The sequence below is a fragment of the Ischnura elegans genome, chromosome 5, assembly GCF_921293095.1.
Source record: "Ischnura elegans chromosome 5, ioIscEleg1.1, whole genome shotgun sequence".
Classification (NCBI taxonomy): Eukaryota; Metazoa; Arthropoda; class Insecta; order Odonata; family Coenagrionidae; genus Ischnura; species Ischnura elegans.
This window is the reverse complement of record NC_060250.1, coordinates 26824178-26850214: the sequence shown is the minus strand read 5'-3', so window position 1 is coordinate 26850214 and position 26037 is coordinate 26824178. Positions and strand designations below refer to the sequence as shown.

General features: G+C 40.1%; 1 protein-coding gene across 1 annotated transcript in view; it reads right to left on the bottom strand.

Moving 5' to 3' along the window:
• The window catches only part of LOC124158616 (paramyosin, long form), a 53776-nt gene extending 32036 nt beyond the window's left edge, over positions 1-21740 (bottom strand). The window contains exons 1-4 of the mRNA XM_046533787.1: positions 21462-21740; positions 20430-20486; positions 8180-8266; positions 5345-5511 (exon numbers count right to left, since the gene is read on the bottom strand). Of these exons, the coding sequence (XP_046389743.1) occupies positions 5345-5511; positions 8180-8266; positions 20430-20486; positions 21462-21578 (428 nt within the window). The 5' untranslated portion in view covers positions 21579-21740. The remainder of the gene's footprint in view (positions 1-5344; positions 5512-8179; positions 8267-20429; positions 20487-21461) is intronic.
• Positions 21741-26037: the final 4297 nt, after the last annotated feature.

Sequence of the window (26037 nt, the reverse complement as noted above, 5' to 3'; positions counted from 1 at the left end):
GCGCCGTCGCTGCCCTGCTTCTATTTCCAACCCCTCCCCTTACCCCTCCCATAGCATCCCCACCCACCCTTCAACAACTCATACGCCGGGCCGTCATCTCTCCGGCAAATTGCCTCACACACAACAAATGGTTCCCTTCTCTCCACGGTACCTTTTCTATTCAGGAATTCCAGCGGTTCTCACGAGAAACCAACTTTGGGTGGCCGTTCTTTGGTCGGATCCGATCTCTTCTTTGTCGGCGACCGAGCCCTGATTGGGTGCGGGGCGGATGGATGCATCTGACTCCTCGCTCAAAAACGATTCCGTTCACTGCTTGGATCGAAAACGTAGCGGCGACGGCTATTACATCGTTTTAAATGTCTTAGCGACTGAAAGACATCTATTATTTTTGGAGTTGGGGGAAAGGGTAGTTTCCCGATGTACGACTTCCTGTAAGCCAGGCACAGTACAGTATGCGGAGTCTATCCAGCAATATAAATGGTTTCCGCGAAGTCGCACATATTTTCTGCAGCATCAAGTATTCAAGGACCCAGACCTTAGGCGCAAGGATATTTGGAAAGGACTACATTACAACATAAGGAAACGATCACAGCCGCGGCAGGACAGTAATGAAAGGGCAGTTTGTCAACAAATGACCTACGTCGGAAACGCATCATATTAGTATCTCGTAACTATGAATTTTTTTCGAACCAAATGAGAAATATTTAGAAATAACACCGCATACCTAAAAACAGAATTCTGCAACCAAGGCACCAAATATTTTACTCCACCGGAGTAAAAAATGTGCACATATAATATGCGACGCCAGAGCTTATGAAATATATTATTTGACAGATCGTAAGCACTTTTTTCATAAATGAAAAAGCGCTCTTCTATTTTTACTTAAAAAATCAAGAAACTACTTAGAGCAGTAGGAAGGGAGAAATAAATGATTCCACCAGCAAGACACCGAAAGAAAATATAGAAATAATTGCGGCACTGATGGACTAGAACGATGCTTTAATTCATAAAGTTTTGCCAACGTGATTTCAAGCATGGGGCATGTATTCTGTGCATCAAGATGGACCATAGAAGACTTTAGAAAGATTAATTCTGTACATTACTTTAAAAACGAATGAAACAATTTATACCTAAAAAGTATACTATTAATGAAATAGAATCCAATAAAGTGAATGTGTGAAACTTTTCGTATCCAAATCAAACAAACGGCCTAATACTAGTTAGTGATAAAACTAGCAGCATTTTATTCCGTATTCTGGGGAAAATAATACTTTGTACTAAATATAACTAGAAAGGACACAGAAAACTTCCGTATCACTGAGAAAAATGGTCTTATACAAAATTATAAAATATTTTTTGGTATTGGTAAAAGGTACGTATTGAGAATATCAGCAATACGCATAAAATATGGTACTAGTAAGAACAAACAGTAATGTTCAACATTTTAGAAAGATTCTTACTAGATATTGCACAGTAAAATTCTTAAATATCGATTTAAAAGCGGTAAAACTGAAAAAAAATCATTGTTTCCCTATAAAAAGAGTTCAAAGAGTGGACTCAAAGATAAAGACATCATTTACACGTCCAATAATCACAGATATCTGTTTTGGAGAGGGTGAGGCTGTTTTCTGAAGACTTCCCTCGAGGCTCTTGAGAGTTAAAAGTTAGGTTTGAGACGGTGCTCTTGGCGGCGCCACTGTGCTCATGGGAAGTGAGGAGGAGAGTAGGCTGGGACAGGCGCATGTTTATTCTGGTCTACTATCCTAGGCCCATGCCATCTGGGGCGTACGAAACATAACTAGCGCAGGGGAAGGCCAGAATCCTTCTGCACACACACACATGATATTTTTAGAACTTATTTGGTTCTGTAACCCGAAATCTTTCCGAAACCTCTTCCACTCCACTTAGCGCAAAATGGCATCGCTAGCCTTACGCTGCCGGAGATTCAACTGTTTTAGTGCTACCATCGAGCAGGAAGAATAGGAATGCGGAGCTTTGATGAAGCCTAAATTTGCAAGTGAGCGGTGATAGTTGCTGAAAACACTTATTTCGCCATTTTCATTAACTCTCACGTTGAAATGATTAAGGGCTGATTTAAAGTCATTCAAAGCACTTAAAAATCGTTAAACCCTAATATTCCTGGAATCCGGGGGATAAATTTGCAAGGAGATTCTCAAATAGGCATAAAAGAGCAGCAGCATAATTAGTCTAGGAAGTTAACTCTAACTAAGAAGATAATTAATTTTACTTCGCAACGCATCCGTATTTTGGCATAAAAATATCGGATTACTCAAACGAAGGAAATTTAATGAAAGATTAAAATTACGAAAATAAGTCAACATTGGATTTCAGAAACCTGAAGCCAAAAGTGCAAGTACGCTTGCCGGTTAATTACGGTAAATACAGGCATAAAGCCGTAAATACATTTTCAAATTGAATTTCAGCCAATTTAACACCATTTCAATCACCACATAAAATAGCCACAGGGTATTATTTCTTAATGACAGAATCTTGAACAGTAAACGCACAATACAAAAAAATTGGGGCAAACCATAAAATTTGTTTTACGTATTTTCTCACAATGAGTGATGCACACCAAGTCTCACGGAGTATTATGTGCTAAAATTATCTCTTTTAGTACACATCAAAATATTCTTAATAAAATAATAGTCCTAATTGTTAAGGTCATGTGTAATTAATGTAGTATATTCGGGACGTACTTAACAAATATATTGGCGAATTTCAAAGGTCGAATAGAAATACGAGATGAAGGGCAGGGTTCCAAAAGGAAAAATTTGAGGGTAAAATATATCAATGTTAAACGATTTTAATTATGAATGCTTTCATAAGAGCAACCTAAATTTATGCCACCGTCAACACTCATTACTCCTGAGATGCGGCATGGTATGGTTCTCCACTCATAGCATAAAATGATAACATGGAAAGTCATTTCACGGCATATTTAATGGTCAATTTTGAGGCGAGCTGTTTTGGAGAAAAAACCGATTTTGGAAAGTAGAGAAATCCGAGAGGCTAGCTTTTCGATTGTAAAATAAGCTTTTACGTGAAAAGAAACGGGAAGATAAAATTAGGAATCCACCTAACTCTTGATAAACTATCTGGCACGTAGGAAAGATAAAACATCCGTTGATCCAAAGAAATCCTGAGGAAAAATATTCGGATTCCGAAGACGTTAGTTAGCGAAGGGATAGAATGAAGAGGCTCTGCCATGATTAGTGGATCTCGGACAAAATACACCCGTTTCCTGAGCACCACGGTTGGGTGTCCCGTTTCCCAGACTAAGCTCTCTCGGGAAGTTTTTGACTGTAAAGGTTATCCGCCTCGAACAAAGCCGGCAGGAGACTATTCTTACATCAGCAGGAGAGCGGGCGCCCTCCCCTCGCCCCCACCGGCAGAGGCCACTCCCTCCGCCCGCCCGCCTCGCCCGCCTCCGCCCGCGGCGAGGGCGAGCGGGGAAAAGCGGGCGGGCGGAGGGTCGCTCTCGCCTCGGCGGGGAGAGTACCGCGGAACGGACGCCCTCTTCCTTCACGACAGGCCATCAATCAAACACACACACGCGCCCACACAGATGGCTCCTCAAATGTCAACACGAAAAATGAGCAGAAGGGTAAATCTTACCGAGCGAATCACTCACAGCATCGGCGACTTTAACACTATTTAATAATACTTTAAGTCAATTTTTCGAACAGTTTGATATTTTTGTTCTGGATTTTCAAAAGAAAAAAAAACACATTCGAGATAATTAACACGTACTCAATCATAATGCCTCTTAAAATAATAGTTTTTTATCACTAAAATCTAACTGATAAATTAATCACACGGCGTATGAGCGCAACCACAGCTGAAAGTACATTGATAGGGATTACAGCGAAAGAAATCGCAAAAACACTCAGTTCAGGGGCGATAAAAATCTTTATAATAAGTATTATAACAGTTAGTAGACTCAAAATTTCATTTACAAAGTCTCAATTCGGATATGTTCCCATTAAAATGACTTTAAAGTCAAAAAATCATAAGTTCGCATTGTCTATAACCAATGTATTTTTCGGGATAGGTTTCGCCCATAATGGCTCCATGATAAAGAGTTGCGGCTCAGGAGCATTGAGGAACGACAGAGCCTACATGTCTGACTGCGTTGTTGTGAATGTAAAAGACAAGGGCAAGTGGGTGAAGTAGAGGGAGGGGATGGGTAAGGGATGAAAACAAAGAATGTGTGAGATGTTGTTGAAATGCTACCACCAGACCAGGATTCGCTTGCAATGAGGGAGAGGTGACGACGCCTGTCGGCATTTCTTGAGAAAATAGAAAAATGGCAACCTTTTACGAGAGTGTCCACCCAATTTTTTTCATCAATTCTATGAAGTTCGCGTGTGAATGTCGTAAATGCGTGATTTTCCAAGGGAGATAACGGAAAATAACAGTTTCATTGAAAATCACAGCATACCACGAACACCGCAGAATTATGGTGAAACCACGGCATTAATGACCAAGGCCACGCGTGGAAGGGGTACTGGAGACTTTTGACAAGAAAGAATAGCCCACATGAAACCAGGACAATAGAAAATTGGCGGAATACTATCAATACGAATACAAGTTATACTCGATAAAATCTGCCTATAAATAAAAAAATAACGACCTTCCAATATCTCAAAGACATGATCATTGATCAGGTCAAAGGTAACCCGTTGATGACTCTAAAACATCGTATCCCGGGTCGCGATTTCCTTAAAATGTAGATTTGCGATAGCCATTCATATGTAGAAGAGAGGTGGAATAATGGGTTTAGCGCTTGCCTACAGTTGGAATATCTCAGGTCCTATCTCGGGTGGATCTGTAATTCGTCATCGCTCAAAAATCCTCAAAGTGCGAGGTGACACCGAGTCAGAAATTGAATTTGTGCGTTACAAATGCCCACGGATTAGTTCACCGCGAGCTCTTCACTCTAGTATCCAACCCATTCTTAGGGTTGAAGCTCTGAGTGAGTGATTGATTTCATTTTAGGGCCTTTTTAGACGAGGTGGTAGGGCCACATCGCCAGCGACACAGCTGGCCACTCAGCTCATTATCGGACATGGATTCTCATTGAAGTTATTCTAGCCAGCGATGAGGCCAGCATTTGGCCATCGGCTGTCTACCTAGCCCCGTAATCACTCAGGTCGCCAAATTGAATTTCAAGTAGTTAAAATCCGAACGAAACTGGCCACTCCACCGACCACAGGGCTCGGTAGTCCGTTGCTGCGTGGCCTGACCACTTCGTCCAATAATGGCGTTGTTCACAAATGAGGGAGTGGAAGCAATCAAACAAGGGTTTGAGGGCACTCACCGGGCCTTGGCCTTGGTGAGCTGGTCGATCTGCTCCTGGAAGTCGACGACGATCTCCTGGTGCTTGCGGCGCAGCAGGTGGGCCGTCTCCTCGGACTCCAGGTGCACATCCTCCAGCAGCTTGCGCAACTTGGCCAACTCAGTGTCGCGCTTCTTGTTGATCTCGAACTGCCGGCAGAGGGAGTGGCGGACATTGAAATCCCATGCAAATACTTCCCTTCCTTATTCCATCCCCGAGCGACCGAAATAGGGAAATGTATGGGCAAACCACGCCACGAACAGTATGCAATTTAAACAGCCGTCTGCATTACACCCAACGCCATCGACTGCGGCGACAAAGTTCGATCTTAGGCAGCCTTGCGTAAAGCCTGATTCAAAGATCATTTTATGCGTACAAGTTAAGGGATGTTGGCAATGGCAGCTCAGATGATGAGTCTCAGATGCCATCATTTTCTGAGGAGGTAGCAATGGTTAAGATTTATTCCATTCCTATCTCATGTTGCAGTGGCGTTTTATATCACTCAACACGTACGTGAAATACAGCAGCAGGCAATAATCGCACGAGACCAAACTCATTTTGCTGCGACGCCATTTACCTTTATGATTACGACCACATTAAATACCATGGGCCCCTCAAATGAGCATGTGATAAAAAACTGATGGCTTCAGAAATCATATTCCCAGTATGGCATTGAAAAGTACAGCTGAAACGATTATTTAACTTGTAAGCGTAAAATGAACGTATGATTCAGGTTTAATACAGGAAGCATAATATATCGAGATTGGTTCATTTACTTTAATAAATATTAATTATACATGTAAAAAATGTACAATACAAAGACGAAAATGCCCAATTAACCTAATGGTAAAATGAAATTTATGCTCGTTACTTACTTATGCTCAATCGTATGCTTATGTTATGTTCGGTAAGCAATTGGAAAAGATCTCTTCACCCACAGTACTGAGTAAAAATAGTCATTACTGGTGCTAGATAACGAATTATGAATTAACCGCGGGGTCAATAAGCCCAACTTAAGTTCTTTTCTCTTATCTCAGTATCACTTTCTCATTATGACCATTCGATAGACGTTTCAATAAAACAAACCACCCAAAATACACCGGGTATAAATGATGCCGAAAATTTCGATCGACAAGAAAATCATCCGCCCCATAAAAATTTCCAATGCCACTTTGAATGCCCTCACTTCGTGTACTGACATTACTCTAACAAGAATATTACAACAATGTTTGTCAAAGAATTTTTGCTCATTCATCTTAATAAACATGCAGTAGTTCAATGAAAATAAATATTTTTGAAATAAGCACATCTTCCGCACCAAATTAAAGGGAACAACTTTCAGTAACCCGCGAGAAGCACGTGAGGATTTCCTATGAAATAAGAATGCCACAATCGTCCGGAATCGGTTATCCTAAAAACATGCACCCTTAAACTCTCGGGAGTTCTGCGTGTTGCATCATATTTGGAGTAAAGCATACCTTGTTTTTAACTCGTGCGGACCTCGCGACCATAGTTGGAGTGAAGCATACCTTGTTTTTAACTTGTGCGGGGGTCTTTCATCTTCCAGAAAAACCGTAAGTTTAGGTTGGGCAAAGAAAATAAACTTGATTGTGAGATATTTTTGACCAAAAATGGAGTGAAAGAGTAAAAAAATACGAGGACTGGAAAAGAGGCTCCTCAGCTTTTTGCCATGGGGTTGTATTACAAAAAAACATTTTTTTTTCAGCGGGCATTATTTGTGCTATTTAAAGGGGGGAAAGAGAAGTTGAGGGCGGAAAGTACTGAAAGATGGTGATGAAAAAAACTGAATATTTTGATAGCAAAAGAGGTTCGGTACGCTGGAGAATCCTTGGCGTCAGGTCCGCGCTTCGCCAGGGCCACTTGGATGGAGTGTTTCGAGCCACACAAGATGACTGGTAGTTACTGGCATACGGTAAGGATGAGGCATGTATAAAATGATTGGTTGGGGATGCGAAGAGGGAGTGAGGGAGGAAAAAATAGGGTTAATGCAAAAAAATAATGATGGAGGACACTAGAAATTAATAGAACGAACTAAATGATCGGGTGAATCTTGAATTACTTCATTCCGTTGCCGACCATTCGCCAAGACGCGGACCTGATTTCCAAGGATTCCAACGTATTTTCAAGCGTCCATAACCCCATGAGTCACTCCATTTGTTTCACAACACTTCGTGTGAAAATTTCTTTGCCACCGTTTCCACCACATCCCCCTTCCCTCCCTTTCATACAGGTCAATTACAGAATGCAATTGAATATGAAGTTTCTGAAAAAAAAACAAAAAAGAAACAACCCCTCGCTAAATAATTGATGACTTTTGATTCTGTACAGAACTAAAAATATTGAGCACCTTATAAGGACAATGTAAATTCGTTATGACCATTCGATCATGATTGGACACACGGAATGTCGAGTTTTAAGGCCACGGATGTGAAATAAAATTATTTTTTATGTGGATTACGTGTTCAAAGTAATCCTCACGAATGTACGGCGGGCTTATTCATCCATCCATCTTTGACTTAAACAGACTCACTTAAACTAGGAACTCTCACGTCGAGAAGGAATTTTGAATGAGAAGACTCATATTTCTCGCCCGTTAGGGGTTTCTGGAAGGCACATCGATAGAATTGAGCTGGGGTGGGTGCCTGGAGGGGAAGCAGCTTGGAGGGCGGGGAAGACTCGTGCGCGCAGGCACCACCCGTAGCGAGAGACCAATGCGGTGACTTAGCGCTCGCTTCGAGCCGTCTCTCGCAGGGGATTGGCCGGTGGGACACAAAAGGGGCGTGGCCTCCTTCTCACCTGGCTTTCAGCTCCTCCCTCGGCTTCCTCCAGCCTCTCAGACAGCTGGATCACCTGCACGCTGAGGTCTGCTTTCTCGCGCTCAATCTGAGATCACAATAAAGAAAAAGGAATTAGTTTCAAAGTAATAGATTCCAGAACAAATTCAATTAATCAAAAAGAAAAAAGTGACAATAATTTTGAAGGTCATTAAAAATGTGCACAAAGATAAATGTTATCTGGTACCCTCTAGCTGTGTAGAATTCATCATTTAGGATCACAAGGTTCTAAACATGCTCTTTTTAGAGTAGGTTGAGTTTTAATTATCTAATATCCAAATTAAATATTTGTGGGTAGCGGCTCAATTATATATTTATTTGCTATAGAGGATGCAATGTATCGAAACATAAATAAAAATGAGGGCCGTGGAATGTGACAAAAAATGAAGGGCAAATGACAATCCGATGATTAACTAATGTAAAAACTAAAAATTATTTCGCCCGACACAATATTCATAAATAAATTCCATAACTGAACCCACGTCAAAGAGAAAAGCAGAGCACGTGGTCTACCAATTACGCGATTTTTGAATGAACCACGTCAAAAAATCCGTTTAAAATATTCCCTCAAAAACTTTTTCGAAGGGATGTTATAATAAAACAAGTTCCTTAAATTTTCATACTTTTTCTAAGTGCCTCTTAATAACTTGCTTACCAAAGGAATACTTACTATATTAACGTCTAACAGGAGATAATAATAATATTATATTTTTTTACTCAGCTTGTCGATTGCATATCCACTTGGGGAATAATGATGTCCAAAAACAGTAGACACATTACGCACTTTAAAGAATTATTTCGCATTGCTTGCATTTTTCGTATTATGAGGAGGAAATGCGGATATTAAATGATTTCAATGTTTCTTGCACAGTTGCTACTAAACGGTTCGGTTTCATCAACCATTCTTTTAAACCAAACCAATCCCGAAGCGGTTCGTAGAACGCAATTTCTTTACGTTTAACATCCCTGCCTAATGATAGATGTAGAGTCTAAGCAGACTGACCTAAATAATCACACATTCAGCTCGCCGTTTTTTCATTGCAAGTTTGTAACTTTTACTAACATCCCTGCGTAATGATAAATGCATTCTCTAAGCAGGAAGCATGTAACTGACCTCAATATTCTACATATTTAGCTGTAGATTAACGATGAATTTTTACTGGCACAAAGACGAAATAAATAGCTGAAAATTTTGTACATAAGGTAGTTTATTCAAACTTAGAAAAAACAGTACATCACACTAGTCAGGGCATGAAATTTCTAATAAGAAAAACATTCTACACAATGAAAATCTCCTGAGTAAAAGGCAGGGCAAATGCATTCATACACAGATATTTTCTAACTAACCAATTAATACGACTTACTATGCCACTGAACATGTAAAAATTACATGAGTGATGCCTTAGAACCTTCGTAGAAATCCCTCATAAAAATTATTCCCCCAAAATGATCAAGAAGGCTATTTTATTTCTCACGGGGTTAAAAATGATGCGTAATTTGTGAGCCCTTGTCGAGGGATGGTTATCACGTTCCGCAGGAGAGAAATCTCCCTCACCGGCTGGACTTCATATGGTTTATTTTTACCGGGCGGAGGCAGAAAACGGACCACACCTGTCCCAACTCCAGATTTACGACAAGGATTTGGAATTAAAACTTGCCAGGCAGGAAGAGGTTGAAAAGTTTAAAAGGGCATGAATTCCGTACCTTCTCGGAGATTTGGTTCTACCCCCTGACACGCAGGTGGCTTACGTTTCCTCCGGACGAGACTTTTAAAAGAAAACTTGGATCAGAGATTTTTGATTCCTCTGATCTGGTAGATCTACAGCATTTGACCGAAAGCATTAGGAAATGCTAATGATAGACTTCCATTACGACACTCCCTGAACTGGAACTCAACCTGAGTTCAACAGTTTCTACTTCACTTCAGGTCATTGAATCACCAGTATTTTTTTTACAAAATCTCGATCCGATAATAACCATTTAATGAAATACATTCTACTGGCCAAGGTAAGTATCGATAAAACAATTTAAAAATTACTCCATAATTCCCCCTTTACATTGTAAACTTCTTTATTACATAAGCAATACGGTCTATTCCCTATCATTCTGCCTCTGAGCCTTGTTCTCTTCCTCCTCTCCTGCCTAACGCACTCCCCTCCAACAAAGTTTATAGTATCCCTCCCCGCTACGTTCTTGCTCTATTCACACTCTCTACTATTTCTTATCTACGCAAGAAATTTTCTGCCCTTACCCACAATGCCAAGAACTTTCCTCACCGCCAACCTCACCTCCTCAAAACCCACATCTCAAAAGCCTTCAGCCATTTCTCATCCTCCTTTATCAACATTCAAGTTACCGCACAGCAAAGCTCAATTTTATACTCTTCGAAAAGCCTTTTCATACAATTTTGTATGTACAACAATACTTTCTACGACTATTTCCTGTTCACAAATCTCTCCCTTTCTAACGCAATTTTCTTTCTGATATACAAAATGCAGGGGTCGTTTATATCCAATAAACCACAAAAATAGCTAAAATATTCCATTTGATTAAGTTTCCGACCATTAAAATGCAGATAATGTAATAAGCACAAGAAGAATATGCCACGAAGATGATTTTTAGAGCGATTTTACCAAATATCGCTTATTTGAAAAATATTACGACTCATTTGCATCAAAAATTTATTTATATTTATAATAAAAGTTATTCTGGAATATTGATTCCTGATACAATTTTTTAGATCTGTTGGGAAAAGTTAACCCATTAACTACTATGAAGCTCAACCAATCCCCATTTAACGTTGACATAAAAATAATCAGTATTTCTAAAACGACGGGAGGTCTACAGCAGAAAATAATATTCTTCAGAAGATTACGGATCACAAAAAATCCTTTCTCCATATTTTCGGGAGACCAAGTTTCTTTTGATAAAATATTAAATTTAAATCATAACTAGCATGTTTTCATAACCTAATCTTCTTGATTGATATATATATCTTGCATAGGACGTTTCAAAACTAATGCATTAGGTACATCATAAGATTTCTAGTCAAAGGGAATCTGATATTTACTAGGACAAAGTGAGATGAGTATACAAGCACGATAGGACAGAGATAAGTCCTAGTTTGAGTATCCAAACTAGGTTGTGAATATTTGTCATCTCGAGTACCTTTTTCCACACCATGAGTTGTTCGAAATAAGTACGGAACGAATTGAGTTCTTCTTGGCGTGTGACTAATACTACCCGCAGCTGCATTTCCAAGAATACCAGCGAGTTCTAATTTCAACCATATGCCGCAGCAACTTCGAGGAAACGCAAAAATTTTGTACTCATTACAATAACACTGGCTTTTTCGTTTATGTAAAGGAGAAATGCTATTTATCAGAAATGATTCTCACTGAAAGTAATTGCGTCTCATTGAATTTGCAGCAATTACGATCATTTTTACACAAATTACATCAAAGACTAAATCTAAACAGCATTTTACCAAATCCCGAAGTATCTCTTCAGATGATCTTGCAAAGAACTTTCTAGCAAGATGCAAGCATTGGGTGAGTATAAAACGAGGGAGAATGGATTTTTTGCAATATATTACGTAATTTTAATTCTATCGCCACTTGGTTGACTGTTGACTAGATTCTATTACCATAGGTAAAAAATAATTTAGAAAAACGTTCCCATTAAAATTTCCCAAGTTTTCTTCACTAATAAATTATTATTGTACTTAGTCTTACTCAATATGGCCGAATTGGATTAATTTAGTCCCGTAGATGGTATATGCCCATGATTATTCAACTGCACAGAGTTTATTGGAGGGTGCCAATCAATGACGGTTTTGAGGAAAATCCACTGATGTGGAAAGCAGCGCGAGATGGTTCGCGTTGAAGTTGGATACATGACTCCTGCCGCTGACTCACGCTTGCGCCTCGTTTTCCTCATAACCTCTTTCTCCTTCGTCTAAATCCGGAGCTTTAGTCAACCGCCGCTCCGCTCTCGGCGCCACCTATCCCCGCACACCATCCGACAGCCGAACGACGTACCCCGGCCCCAGACGTGGGCGGCCCCAGGAATTCCCGTGGAATTACACGGTGGCGGCCCACCTTCCCACACGCATGTCACGCTGTATTTCGGGCCGCGCGACCGCTTCCACCCAAAATATATGCGGCGCGCGTGCGCGGGTCGCCCGCGAAAAAAAGCCGAGCTGGAGGGTGCGCACGTCCGCCATCTCCTTCCAGAGGGCACCAGCAGCGTCAGGCGGATGGAGCATAACTGCTGGGGCTCCACTGACTGTTTTATGGTGGGTCCGTAACCAACAAATTCGTTGAATTTCTCAGAAACCTAGAGTAAATATGAAGGTTAAGTTGGCTCACTTCCTTGGCGGAAAGCGAAAACGAAAAACCTTGCAAAATAATAGAAAAGGTCCAAGAGTACAAAATACTTCCTTGAAAACCGTATGAATAAAGAGCCATTTCTATGTATTTATGAAGAAAAACCTACGTAATGGTATTTACAGACTGTTTCGGGCCGCGGAATGCAATTGAAAAAAAAATTGAAAATAAATCAATCGCAATATCAATACATGAGCCTTGTATTAAAATGCATCACAAAATTTAGCTGTTTGTTCTAATCATTGCTGATATTTTCGGATAGCATTATTTTTGTTGTCATTATCAGCGTGAGACCACGTTAAAAAAGGAAAATAAAAAGATAGGAGGAAGTCCGTAATTCCTCAGCGTCAACACCAAAGAAATGTCTCAAATAACATGGATTCCACTAAGGGTATCAGGAAAACTAGAATTTCCCCAGAGGCGATGTTAAAACAAGAAATAGGATGCTATGATGTTCTCTAGGGATGTTATCCGCCAAAATAGTGAGACCCCGTAAGAGGCAAAGTAACGATTGCCGATTGCTACGAGGTAATGCTACGCGAATCTTAAGATCTCAAAATCTGAGATTAGAGTCTTCTAGTTCATAACAATTATAAGCAGCAATTCTTGGAACTTAAGTATGCCGTCCACAATCGATTATATAATTTATGTGCAATGTTATTTGTGATTGGTGGAATATTTCATTCCTTGGTCTCTATCAGAACCAGCCAAAAATAGTTCTTCAGTGCCACAAAAATTGCTACGAAGGCAGTCTAAGATGATATTCGAAGCTAGAGAAAGGGATTTAATAGCAAAAAAGATCTATTTGCTTTAAAATATTTGAAAATTTCACTTTTAATTCGTTTTATGATTCAATATCATTACCATAAAACGCATAAACTAAAAATATTCAATTCAAGACGGTAGTGACTAGTAACCTACTCTGAAGAAATACAAGGTTTCAGATGAATTATAAGTTAAGCAATCAACACGAGGTAGACCGAAGTTAAGTCAATCCCTCAGATAAAAGTAAAAAATTAATGAAATTAGGCAGTCCGAGCGAATCCGGCAAGGACTGAATGGTAGTCGTCGTTTTTCTGCTCTATTTGAAGACAGATTGGCGTCTCGCCAACGGCTCTTTTGCGGAATGGAAAAAAAGAGAGTGTCGGATTCGCAAGAAGAGATTTGGGTGGCTCGAGAAAGTGCAGGGCTGCATTAGAGGATGCAAAGGAGCAAATACTCTCCTCTTGGAGTCCGTGTGAGTGAGGCCAGTGCCCCTTTGACGTTGGAAACACTTGAGGCACTTGACTGCGAGTTGCTAACTATTCGGTCTTTGGAAGCTATTGAACCTTGCAAATATTTTACTAAAGGAAAATATGGGATTATTCACATTTACATATTTTTTCTGCAACCAAATCACTTTTAGCATTAAAAATGTTATCAATAAGGTGAGACGTGGAGATCCTTCATCGCAGGCGTTGAAGGAATTAAAAAATTGCTGTTTCATTCTTTCCGATCATGGTTTCGTTGCAGAGTAACATTATGAGGTTTCCTCGATAGCGTTACTCAGTAACGAAATCATATTCGGAAAGAATAGTACACCATGTAGAAATAGCCAAGTCTAATTCCTTCAACTCCTACGTATTATCAAAAGGTTTTTAAATATAGTGGGTTGACATTAGCTCAGACTGAGCGAATAAAGGCTGAAATTGAATCCATTGGGAAAATATTAAATGACGCTTCGAATGATATTTGAGCTCCATAGATTGCAATACACACATTTAGGTTATATCACAAGCAATCTTTTCTGCAGGCCTAGCTTTGTCACATGAATAGCGTTCAATTCAAATTCGGAGCTAATAAGAAATTTCAATTTTTAGATCGCGATAATTCTGTCACATTTACTGCATACTCTAATACATAAAAAGATACCATCTAAAATAATGATTTAAAATACGTTATTACAAAAGGGGAACAGCGGACATAAGGTTCTACTTACTGTAGGGGCTAAGCTCTGTTTATTAATTTAGCAAATTTTATAAACTCCATATCATAAGCTTAAGTTCTCGAGTATAATTAACCTGACTATCTGACAGTGAGATGCATGCACCTCGACGACTTATTTAATTGAAAATATAACTTTTCACTTCAGGAAGCAGTTTTAATAAAAAGTCACTACCTGACATATTTTTTTTTATCGTAAGCCTAAAGCTTTCCCAACTCGTTTAGGCATAGTGCGAACTATTAAGAATTCAAATAAAATGACGTCAAATAAGCAGTTTTAAACAAAAACGGAAAGTACTCAAGAATTAAATAACGCATTTAGAACTGTTCGTTTTTCTGGAAAGAATTTTGATGAAGAAATTTCGAGAATAGAGGTTATATCTACGGCTGAGTTAAGCTCGAAGAATGCACGCCCTCACGCCAATGGTAAAAAGATATATACGAAATATGTAATGGATTATCGAGAAAAAGAGACTAAAAAGCGAAAGAAAAGAATTTATGTGAAATATTTGGTAATTTCAAACATTCAATAAGATGGAGGGAAACCGATGCGATGTCACGTTACATGGTCAGAACATATTTTCATACCCCGAAAGAAGTTATGTTCATCTGAGTTCCGATTTAATTTTACATCGTAGTGATCACGAAGTCTTCGAACCACGGCAACAGAAGAAGAATTTCTCTCTGTCATTTTACTTTAATATCACACAATAAATTAAATAGTGATGAATACTATCGGCTACTGCCTATGATAACCTTACGGATCTACGCAAGAGTGACACTGATGTTCCAAATGAGGCGATTCATCAGGAGTAGCAAACAGCTGAACGGGAAATGGAATTTAAAGATAGTGATTTTATCATTTATACGGATCACGGAAGCATATATGAGTTATATACAAATTCTTTGACTTAAGAATCAAACTAAGCTCCGAAAAAAAGTGTGACAAAAAATCTGCTCGAAAAGGCTAAAAAAGGGCGTTTCGTATACTTTATACAGCGTTCACAAATATATTACTTCATTTAAATTGCCAAAAAAGTTTATTATAAATTTTTATCAATTTGAAATTCAACAACAAAGAGAGAAGATTAGAGAAGTAAATATATGTGTCACAGATAGGAGGAAGACAGAGAAATGCTAAATATCTTGCTGAATTCCATTCCAATTCGTGAATATTTTCTGAGATTCTGCATATTCTATTACACACACACACACACTCATATAATCAATAGTCATGAACTCGCCAAACGTTTTTCTTAACAAATAGCTAGACAAAAATATCAGCGTCAGATTTTTTTCATTATTAAGCTTTATGATGTTGCTGACACATTTCCGTCAAACATTACATGAGTGCTCCTCGACTGTAATGCTACGCGTTAATATTCCATTTAAAAGCAAGCTGATCAAAAGCTAAACCCTTGCTCCTTATCCAATCACTTGGAAATATTTACACTTCACCGAGCGAAGCAAATATAATAACACTTGGGGTTTTACGCTGCGTCGACAGTCACACGGTTCTCGGTATTGCCTTAGAACACATGTAGAAAAATGACTTTACCTTCAAATATGAAATATAAATACAGCTATAAGGACATGCTTTTGCGCCAGGGAAGTAGTTTATTAAAATTAATGGAGAACTGAAAGAGTGTTACTGAAGGCCTCATAGAGGTAGAGGTAAAAATCAGAGGGATTTGTTGGATTGGATATATTTAAATTTAATAACCCGAAAATTACGCGAAAAATGGAGAGGAAACCCGGAAGAAAAACGTCCAACAGACCGAAGTTACCTTAGGCAATCAAGTAGAAAATGTGTGAAAATTTGATGGTGACATTGGCATGACTGAGAACAGAAAAGGTTGGAAGTAGCTTGCTGACGAGGCCGAAAATCATTCAAGTTTGAGTAGCCACAAGCGTAGGTAAAGAGCTTGAGAAGAAATCATTCTTGGAGATACCAAAAAATACGATTCTTTGTTAATGTGCTTGATAAAATTTAACGAATAGATGGGGAGCGTGGTAGCCTAGTAGGTAGAGGTCTTTGTTACTGATCAAGGGGTCAATTTATACTCCACAACAGTTTCCAGAAAGCTTCTTCAGGAGAAAAGTGGAGTTTTGAATCTTTATCTCACGTGAAAACACCGATTCAACCTGCTATGAATGCTGGAACGCCAGAGAAACTGATGTGGAAAATTTATCAACGCGGCGAAAATCCCGAAAAACGTGCTTCTCCTTCTACACCTCTCCGCAGAAACTTTAATATAGTCTCTTTAGAGAGTTAATTAGTTATGGAAGATTAGGAAAGAAATTTCAGAGAATTTTCTGCAATGAACAACATGACACGATTTACAATACAATATCTTCAACAAAAAAACTTTGTAATGTGATAATCGGAAGAATTCACATTGTTCCCATTTCATCAAGGAAGGAAACTAGAGCAAATTAGGCTTTGCGATTACAGGTAATTAAAATACGTGGTTAGTAGAGTTGTTAAAATGCCACAGAAAGAAATCGAATACAATAATTATTGTCTTAAACATTTTCAAACGAAAGACTATTGTAATTTCACCTGCTGTTACCCGGAAAAAAAGAATATAGGGCATAACAGATAATAAAAATATTGGCATCCCCGCTTTGAACCAGTTTCAGAAATATAAGGAAAACTAGAACGCTTAAGCACTTTTATAGAAAATTTTGTGGGCAAATACCCTTATCAAAAATAGATATACGTTGATTACATAAAAGTGAAAACTCATGCGTCCTTAATAAACTTATACTCATAAACGAGTGATAATAATAATAATATTACTACTCGAAATCTAGACGAAATTCTAGCTTCATCTTTGCCTCGGTTTGCATAGAATCTCGGAGTTGGATTGAAAAATTTTATCTCCACCAAGGTATTAAATTCATTACAGGTTATTGGAATGAATCTGATACACCAACCTAGGTTCCAACACTTTTATGTAATTTGGACCACATATCCAATAAAGAATGTCTACCATGTCTATATTGGCTAGCCTTCTTCAAAAAATAATTATGACTCTAAAATAACAGGTAATTTTAGCCAAGCCTCCACGTAATCCCGTCCTATTTTAGGGACATATGTTATTGCGGAAGATATTAATTTAACTGGCAAACTGCCAAACGCAAACATGCGAAGATACTGTAGACTACATCGTCAGCCTGCATCACCTAGAAGGCTCACTTCCTTGAATTGAACTAAAAAGAAACGAAAGACTACTCAAACCGAGACTACTTTAGAGTGCTTCAGATGCTTTGAGAATGTATTTTTCTTGCAAAAGAAACACAAAAAAATGAAAGTAAAATTGTGATAATTTTAGCTGTTGAGTTTTTAAACTGAGAAAAAATCCTTTTACATGGTGGGCATAATTTACTAAACTTTCCGGCGTGCTCGTGAAACAATGATACTTGTCATCACAAAATCGACAGCAAGCCTCAACATGTGAATCACCGAAGAATAAATAACATTGTACTCGAATAGGAAAGATTAGAGTAATTCCTGCAATCACATGGATACGGAAGTAAGAATTAATTACGCACGGTTAGCATAAATTAGTAGCTCAGAGGGCCGCATTCATACAGAATTATTCCAAGTAGTAGTTTTGATTCCCAGCTGCCTCTAAATCTTAAATAGACACACGAGTGCTGATGAAATATTATAAGGCATAAAGGAAGCATTTGTATCAATAAACGACAGAAAAATATGCATTTTAGCAAAGTATTCAGTATGTAAAATATAAATAATGAAGAATGGTATAAAAGTATTGAGACTACCATACGTAAACAAAGGAGTATTTTGATACTCATTGATGAGGGCCTTCAGCACATGTCTCTCAAAAATTCATGGTAAGGTGCCTCGTGAATGACGGCGCACAAAAAACAGATGTCATAATTTTTAGAGGTAAGAAATGCGTCTGAAATTTTATGAAAAAAACCAGAACTACGCGTGACATGCTTGATAGAATTTCTTCTCTTTCGCAGAAAATTTTCACAGTTGAACAGTGACACTACCGCCAAATTGCTATTAATTGTGTTACAATTGTTCAGATAAGACATGCTCATAAAATGGTTGTTGAGTGTTGCCTGTCAAGTTGATTGGAAAATAAACATTTTGCATTCTACAATAATGGCTACAGAAGATCGCACAAATATATTTAATGCATAATTAGGAGATGATTTGGTTACCGACTCATTTGCTACGGAAAATTGGAAAATATTGTGGTAACTTCAGCCATCACTGATATCGATTAAAAAATGCATTTTCTATCAGCAATGGAACTCTATAAAACAAAATAAATTTTAAAAAGTAATTTAGCTCACGGCATGAAATATGGTACATGAACAAGCATTCGGGATACTCTGTGACCTCATTTTATGTGAATTTAAAAGTGATTTTGAAAATGAGATTTCTATATGATGTTTGAATTTTCAATTAATGACGATCAATTCATGCACCTCAATAGTTATATATATTATGATTTTATTTTTTTGACAGTTTTATGGTGTTCTAGGAGAGGATTCTACTTCAGTCGCTTTCTGTTACGGCTGCGAGTATTGCGTGACTGTTACACGACATATCATCATAATGTTATATTTATGTTTAAATAAAATTCAAGAGAGGATAAAAGATCAAACGAAAACCCTCATCATATCAGTTGATATTGCTTGAGGCTGATATTTGAATGTTCGCTTGATGCGAAATTTCTTTCTAAAATAAATTCGACATTCACTCCTTAAATGAATTACATGGAAAATGGAATCATGCAGAATGTCTATAAGCGTCTCATTTGCTGTTTTTTCTATAGAAAGTAAGAGTTAATTGACAGTCACGGATCAAGTTAAAGATAAAAGAGAAAAAGAATGCAATTTTAAATCTCTAACTTTCACACAATGCAGTTAACATAGAAATCCATTCTAAAAGAGAATAAGAAAAATTCAACCGGTCATCAAAGACGCCTTAATGTTGAGCTCCTATGTGTATCGCTGTGTGAATATGCAGCTATTTAAGTCAAGCTCTGAAGGAACGAAAAATATAATCCTCATATTTCACATGATAATTTTCTCTCAATTGTGAGCATTTTCAATTTAAAAGTTTTAGATCCTGTTTTAACAATCAGCGTTTGCAACTCACATTTACATAGGGTAATCCAATTACATAATCAAATAAACTTGACTTCTTGCAGTGAAAGAGTATTGGAATTTACCATTATTAAGAGCACTTTTAAGTGGTTTCTACATTAATCCTTGGGATAGGCAGGATAAAAAAAATATTTTTTCGACATGGATTTACCTAAATTATTAGGAATCAACATCGGCCCCTTAAAACTTGGGATCTCGTATTTCTAGCATCGGCTTAGGACTGAATTCCGATATCCTGGCAGGTTCAGAACACGGAAAGGCGGAGACAAAAATATTCCCATAGACTGTTGCGTCGGCGCAGGCTCCGTCCGTCTCCCAGGAAGACGTCGTCCGTCCGAAAAGACCGGGGAGCCCTGCCGAGCGTGAGGATTAGATCCACTCGGAATTAGACGGCAGAAGGAAGGAAGAGAGACCGGGGAAGAAGAAGGAAGAAGGACATTGGGACAGAGAGAGAGAGAGAGAAAAAGAGAGAGAGATCTATAGGAGAGAGGCCTCTCTCCCCCCCCCCCGTGCATAACGAGACGAGGTGTCGCAATGGGGTGTCGCCAGGGGAGGGGGGAATGACGAGTGGGTTAGGGAGGGGATAACAGATGGTGGGAGGGGGTATCTCTCTTTCTCACTAGAAGCAGTAGATGAAGGAGACGGAGGGAAGAGGTAAGAGCGGGGGCAGCACATGATACTCACCCTTTGTCGCAGCTCCCTTTCGGATTCCAGGTCCTCCTGGAGGAGACGGATTTTGTCCTGAAAATAAGAGAAACGGAGTCAGTGCGAGTGTCAAGACCTTCTAGGAGCTATACTCATCTTTCAGAGGGTGGAGCTCATAGGAAGGACAACATGAAAACGGGATAACGATTATTAAATATTCAGGGACGACTTATCTGAGAATAATTGTTTAACGAGTGATGAGATGTTTATTAATTATATTTATATTAGACAAAATTAAAGGGAGTTAAAAATTAATGATTCGTGTTTATGTAAAAAAGACTTTTAAATTTTAGATGGCCCTATCATATTATAAGCAATTAGAAACGAAAGAAATTATACTGCTTTAAGTAAATGCAAAAATAATCAACAAAAAAATGACGCCGAATTTCTCAAGAAACATACAAATTAAATGTAATGGGGTGCACAACGGTCACAGAAGATATAATTATCGAAAAATGAGGAATGAGTAGACGTTGTTAATCGAAAAAAAATATCAAAAAGGGTGGATGCACAAGGGAGAAAATATCCGGCCGAAAAATCTATAAGTAGAACATGGATTTTTTTTTACTTTAAAAAAAGGGAAGAGAAATTTAGGGAAATTCTACATATGATTCCATGTAAAGCGATAGGTCTGAAAATCGCAGAGCGATTTCCACTTGAAATTATTCCACAAAATGAAGGATGAACCCGGATGAAATGGATCCTGCCGTCGCACTGCATAATTCCCAATGGGGTAAAAATACTTCACTCAATTTCCTTAAGCAATTCCTATTTCCATGAGTGCTTGAGGAGGAGGGACAGAATAATTAATGGCCGGGATAATTCCGGGCGCAACACCGGAGTCGTATCACTCGTCCGTCACGAGGCGGTCACGATCACGCTCGGTGCGCCACCATTTTGTTCACTTCCCGTGGGCGACCGAGCGGTCGAGCACCGTCAAGCACCGAGGGGGCACGACACGTGGGTAAGGAGGGGCCGCGGGGGGGCCGGGTCCGTGGAAGCGATGCCTACCTCCAGCCTGGAGAGAGCACTGAGGTCGGCGGTGTACTCGATGTTGACATCGGCTTGCCCGCCGCCCGTCGATCGGTACGTGTATGTTTTAGTCGTCTTGGAGACCGATGCGGACATCTTGGCGGCTTTGCTCTTGATAACTTGTTTCGAAGGAAGGGCACCAGAAAATCCGCGCTCGCTAGTGTCACTGACGGGGCACTATCGTCGAATAACACGGACTTCGGGACGGGAGGCCGGGTATACCTCTCTTCAGCCGCCACACTCGGACTGCGGGGACGCGGTGCGCACTCGCCCCTGCCTATCACCGCACCCGCCCCTCCCCCCGCCTCCTCCTCCTCTTTCGGCGCCCGGCCGCGGCGCGGCGCTCTTGTCGGGCGCCGCAGATTCCTTCGGACGTCCTCGGAGGACCGCTCGGGAGGCGAGGGGTGAGGTGAGGCGCTCCCCGCGAGGAGAGGCGCAAGGCATGCTGGGAAGAGGGTTCAGGGTTCTCGAGAGAGGGACCGGGAGAGCGGCTAGATGACCGGGAGAGGCGATAGGCCACAGAGGTGTCTGCTCCGCACACTGTATAGCATCTCATCACTCCCATATGCATTCTCTACAGGTCTCTCCAGCGAGGGATAACCAGCAGAAAAAAGATAATCCCTTATTTCTTACTGTTTACGCCTACTTAGCGAAGCTATCGTTTGGCCCATTTTATAGATGAGGACGGAGCTCGTTTACTGAAAATTATAATGAATTATTTCATCTTACCCGACAGTTATAGCTAGTTATCTTCAAACCCGAAAGCTGTGCCGAAACTGTCATGAAAGATAATTTGACAAGTGAAAATATTTAAAAATGACCTTCTCCGCCATAAACTCTTCCACGAAAGACAAGACTCATTTCTAAGGCCTGCGAGTTGGAACTTTCACTTTGGAGAGCCAATCAAAGAAGCCACATATTACCACCCATTTTATTTAAAAGCTCTCATCTCATAATTCTTACGCTAGACGGCAGGGCATGCGCGTAATCATTCCGCCCACAGGGATTCGAACGGTGGCCTCCAGGCAGCAGGTGCGGGCGACGGTAGTTTCCGGGGCGAGGCGCGGCGGACGTCCCGTCTATTTCGGTCCGCGACTGCCTCCGGAGGGGAGGGGGAACGCACGCAGCCTCTCGGGTTACCGGGAGAGGGGAAGGGGCGAGTTGGGGGGCCGGGGGGGATGAACCACCCCCTCCTTTTATAGACATGGAGAGCGGGGGCAGGGGCGGCAGGCCCCCGTGAGGGTGGTGAAGTGGGGCAGGGGTGGCTCTGCAATACTCAACCTCACCTGATTGAGAATTCCCACGAGATGTACAGAGGTCCATTTTGTCGGTGCAACTGGCAAGGGAATCATGGGAAATACGCGTCGTCGGCTCACGGGTTTGACTAGCTATTGGCTTCTACAACTGTTCCGATCAGAAGGGAAGTGAAAGACCACGACTGATGGTGAGCGGGATAGAGGTGCCCAAACGGGGATAACTGCGGTAAAAGTATTTCGCAGGAAAGTACCATCATGAAAAATAGCGACACTGCTGGGTAAAGATTTAGCTAGTAAATCAAACCATGGGCCTTTAGCATTACTGCGTCAACGTGAAAGCCACACCACTAGACTCAGGTATCAATGCTTAAAATTTGAAGGGTAAGCCGTAAGAGAACCGCTACCAGACACACAAATCTCATCACAGGGTCTTACGGGTACTAAATGCTTTTCCGACGGCGGTTATGGTAACAAAGGCAGTTCTGACATCGGATCGAGATTTGTGTTTAACCTCACACTTCTGACTGCTCTGCATTTCGGATGCGATAATGATGGCTGTTAATAAATAGGGCCATAAAAATATCGGCCATCGTTTTGATCAACTAACGATCTCTCTTTGTTTCCTCCAAAAATGTGCAGTGTATTCCTATAAATAATTGTAATCCACTACACCTTTCATGATTTTAATTTTTCCTGAGCAACGCTTCTATTGATTAAGGTCTGACCACAACTAAAAAAAAGTTATCAATGGCGGCGTCGAAATTCACAACATGAATGTGATCCAGAGATCTGATAACCTACTTTCGTGGAACAGTAAGGCATCCTTGCGGTCACTCTAAGAACGGTAAGTGTTGGATACGGACCAGACCAGAACTAACCATGCACCTAATACCAAAATGCCTTCACAATGAGAGGTCTGATGAATGTTTTCATTTTCTACTATTTTGTTTTTCTCACACGTGCCTCACAGAAAGGCAGTATGAGAATGGAGCACTAAAGGGTAAAGTTTCAGAAATAGTTTAAAAAACTATCAATAAATTAAGTACCAACATAAAGGAACTCAAAATCCGAAAAACAATAACGAGATAAACGCAGCTAATTGCGAGCAAAAGGAGACCTTGGTGTTTGAATGAATACTGTGCCTATTATGGAGCCAATTTATAAGATGATCGATTAGAAAAAATTACGGATGTGGTTGCACATTGGTTACAAAAATGGTTCCTATTGTCCCGGTGGGGAGTTGATAGATGACAGGGCTGGAGAGAGGCGAATGAGGAAAAGTCCATCGCTTAGTAGTTCTTTAATTTGTAAGGTTATTCAGAATTTAGAGTCTCAAGTTAGAAATAAATACAATACAATAAACAATAGGATTACATAATAAATGACCCAGGGACCTTTAATTTACAAAGTCAACGTGAAGGCCAAAAGAGCACAGGGAATTCAATATGGAAAATGTTGTATACGTGCACGGAAACTCGATTAAACGCCATCGCATCACAAAAAGATGACAAAATAAGGAATGAGAGAAATTAAAGACGCCACAACCGGAGAGATCATATTTAGTAATGGCTTATTTTCTCGATTTTTGATAATAAGCTTACAAATACGAAATTTGATGCTATTTTTGTCCGTTAGTGTACCGTAATTTCGACCACTTTGAACCATTTTACTGGTCCTATAACTTTTCGTTACTCACCGCGAATGGTGATCGTAATCACAGTCTCAGTAAGAGTATTTTACTGACCCGGAAGTGACGATGTTATTGTTGGCTTCTTGAGGTGTCTGCCGGTCGTATTTTCCGCGACATAGTGTAGCACAACCAAGCAAAGGCGGTGTTTCAAAAAGGGGATAGAGTTGGAGAGAGGTCTCTTTGAGGAGCGGAAGGCTCTCGTCTCAATCCTGCCTCGGTGCTACAATGAGGTCACTCACCCCAGATTAAAACACGAAGGAACGTAAAAGTGATGAAACTCAAAAAAGAAAAAGAAACGCATTATTACCGAGCAATGAACTGAGACTACTTTTCTCACTTTCATTAATGACTCGAGCTGCACTCTCTAAATTCTGTTACTCATCCTTACATGCTCTTTCAGCACGTTCACAATAAAAGGTTTAGCTTTTAAAATGTATATCAAATTAAAAAATAAAATACGGATAAAATTATTCAACTTTCGATCGTGATCTCATGGTATAGTCAAGAAAAAATATGAGGAAATACCGATCGCAGCAGAAGGATGTTACCATGAACCAACAACTAAATTAAGTGTTGAAAAGAGTAAAATCGACTGGGCGATAATGATTACGGCCATACCAGGCTTTCTATAAAATATTTCCAAGATAAATAGCTCCTCTGAGCTAAATCAAATATAATTATCCGGGGTATTTCAAAAATACTTAGGTACCCATTTCTAAGAAATATTTTTGGATTTCCACCTCTTGCTGTTTAAAAAAGCTGTAGTTTGCGCGGACTTTATGGTTACCCCATTCAGGGTATATATTCGGGGTAACCTAAACTTCTTAAGTATTTTAATTTTCTAGATCTATACTTCTGTTATTAAAGAATCAATAAATAAATTACACATGCACTAATCGCTATTACGGCTGCAAAAATATTTATCGACAAATGAGAGCTATTTAATGCTTTGGAGCCGATTATATTCTAAACTTATGACTATAGCTTTTTAAAGACGTTGATAAAAATTGAGTGGAATCGGTGCCATGGTCTCAGATGTTTTGCTCGGACTTTCGCTTAGATGATCAAAACAGACGAAGACAAGGGGACAAGGAGAGGAGAGTGGAGAAAGCAGACCAGAGGCTCCCCACTCCAAAGTCCACAACACCTCCCCACCCCTTGCCCCCCTCCTCCATTCATCCACGCAGCATCCATCCACGCGCACCCCTCAGCATCCAAAGGGGGTGGGGAAGAGTGCCTTGGTGCATCGCGCGGAAGGCGAGAAAGCGCAGCGTCCGAAGGCAGCGGAGAGCGGAAGGTCAGGGGCGGGCGTTGGTCAGCGCCGATCGTAAACAGATCGCACCCACTGTGTGCGGGGACAGCGTCTCTTAGGTCAGTGGTGGCCGCTGTTTACGCGGCTCTACTGTCGCCTCGACTCCCCTCCGCTAGCAATAAAATGGGGAAAGAGGGGTTCGGCCCGTAACAGAGTGGGCATGCATCGGAGAGACGAACATGCGGGAAGAACGGGAGACGCCAATCGAGAGTTCGTTGCCGTCTCGCGGGATACACTGTTTGGTGAGTTTTCGGAGGACACGGCAGACAGCTAAGGCCGTATACGTAATAGGGGTGC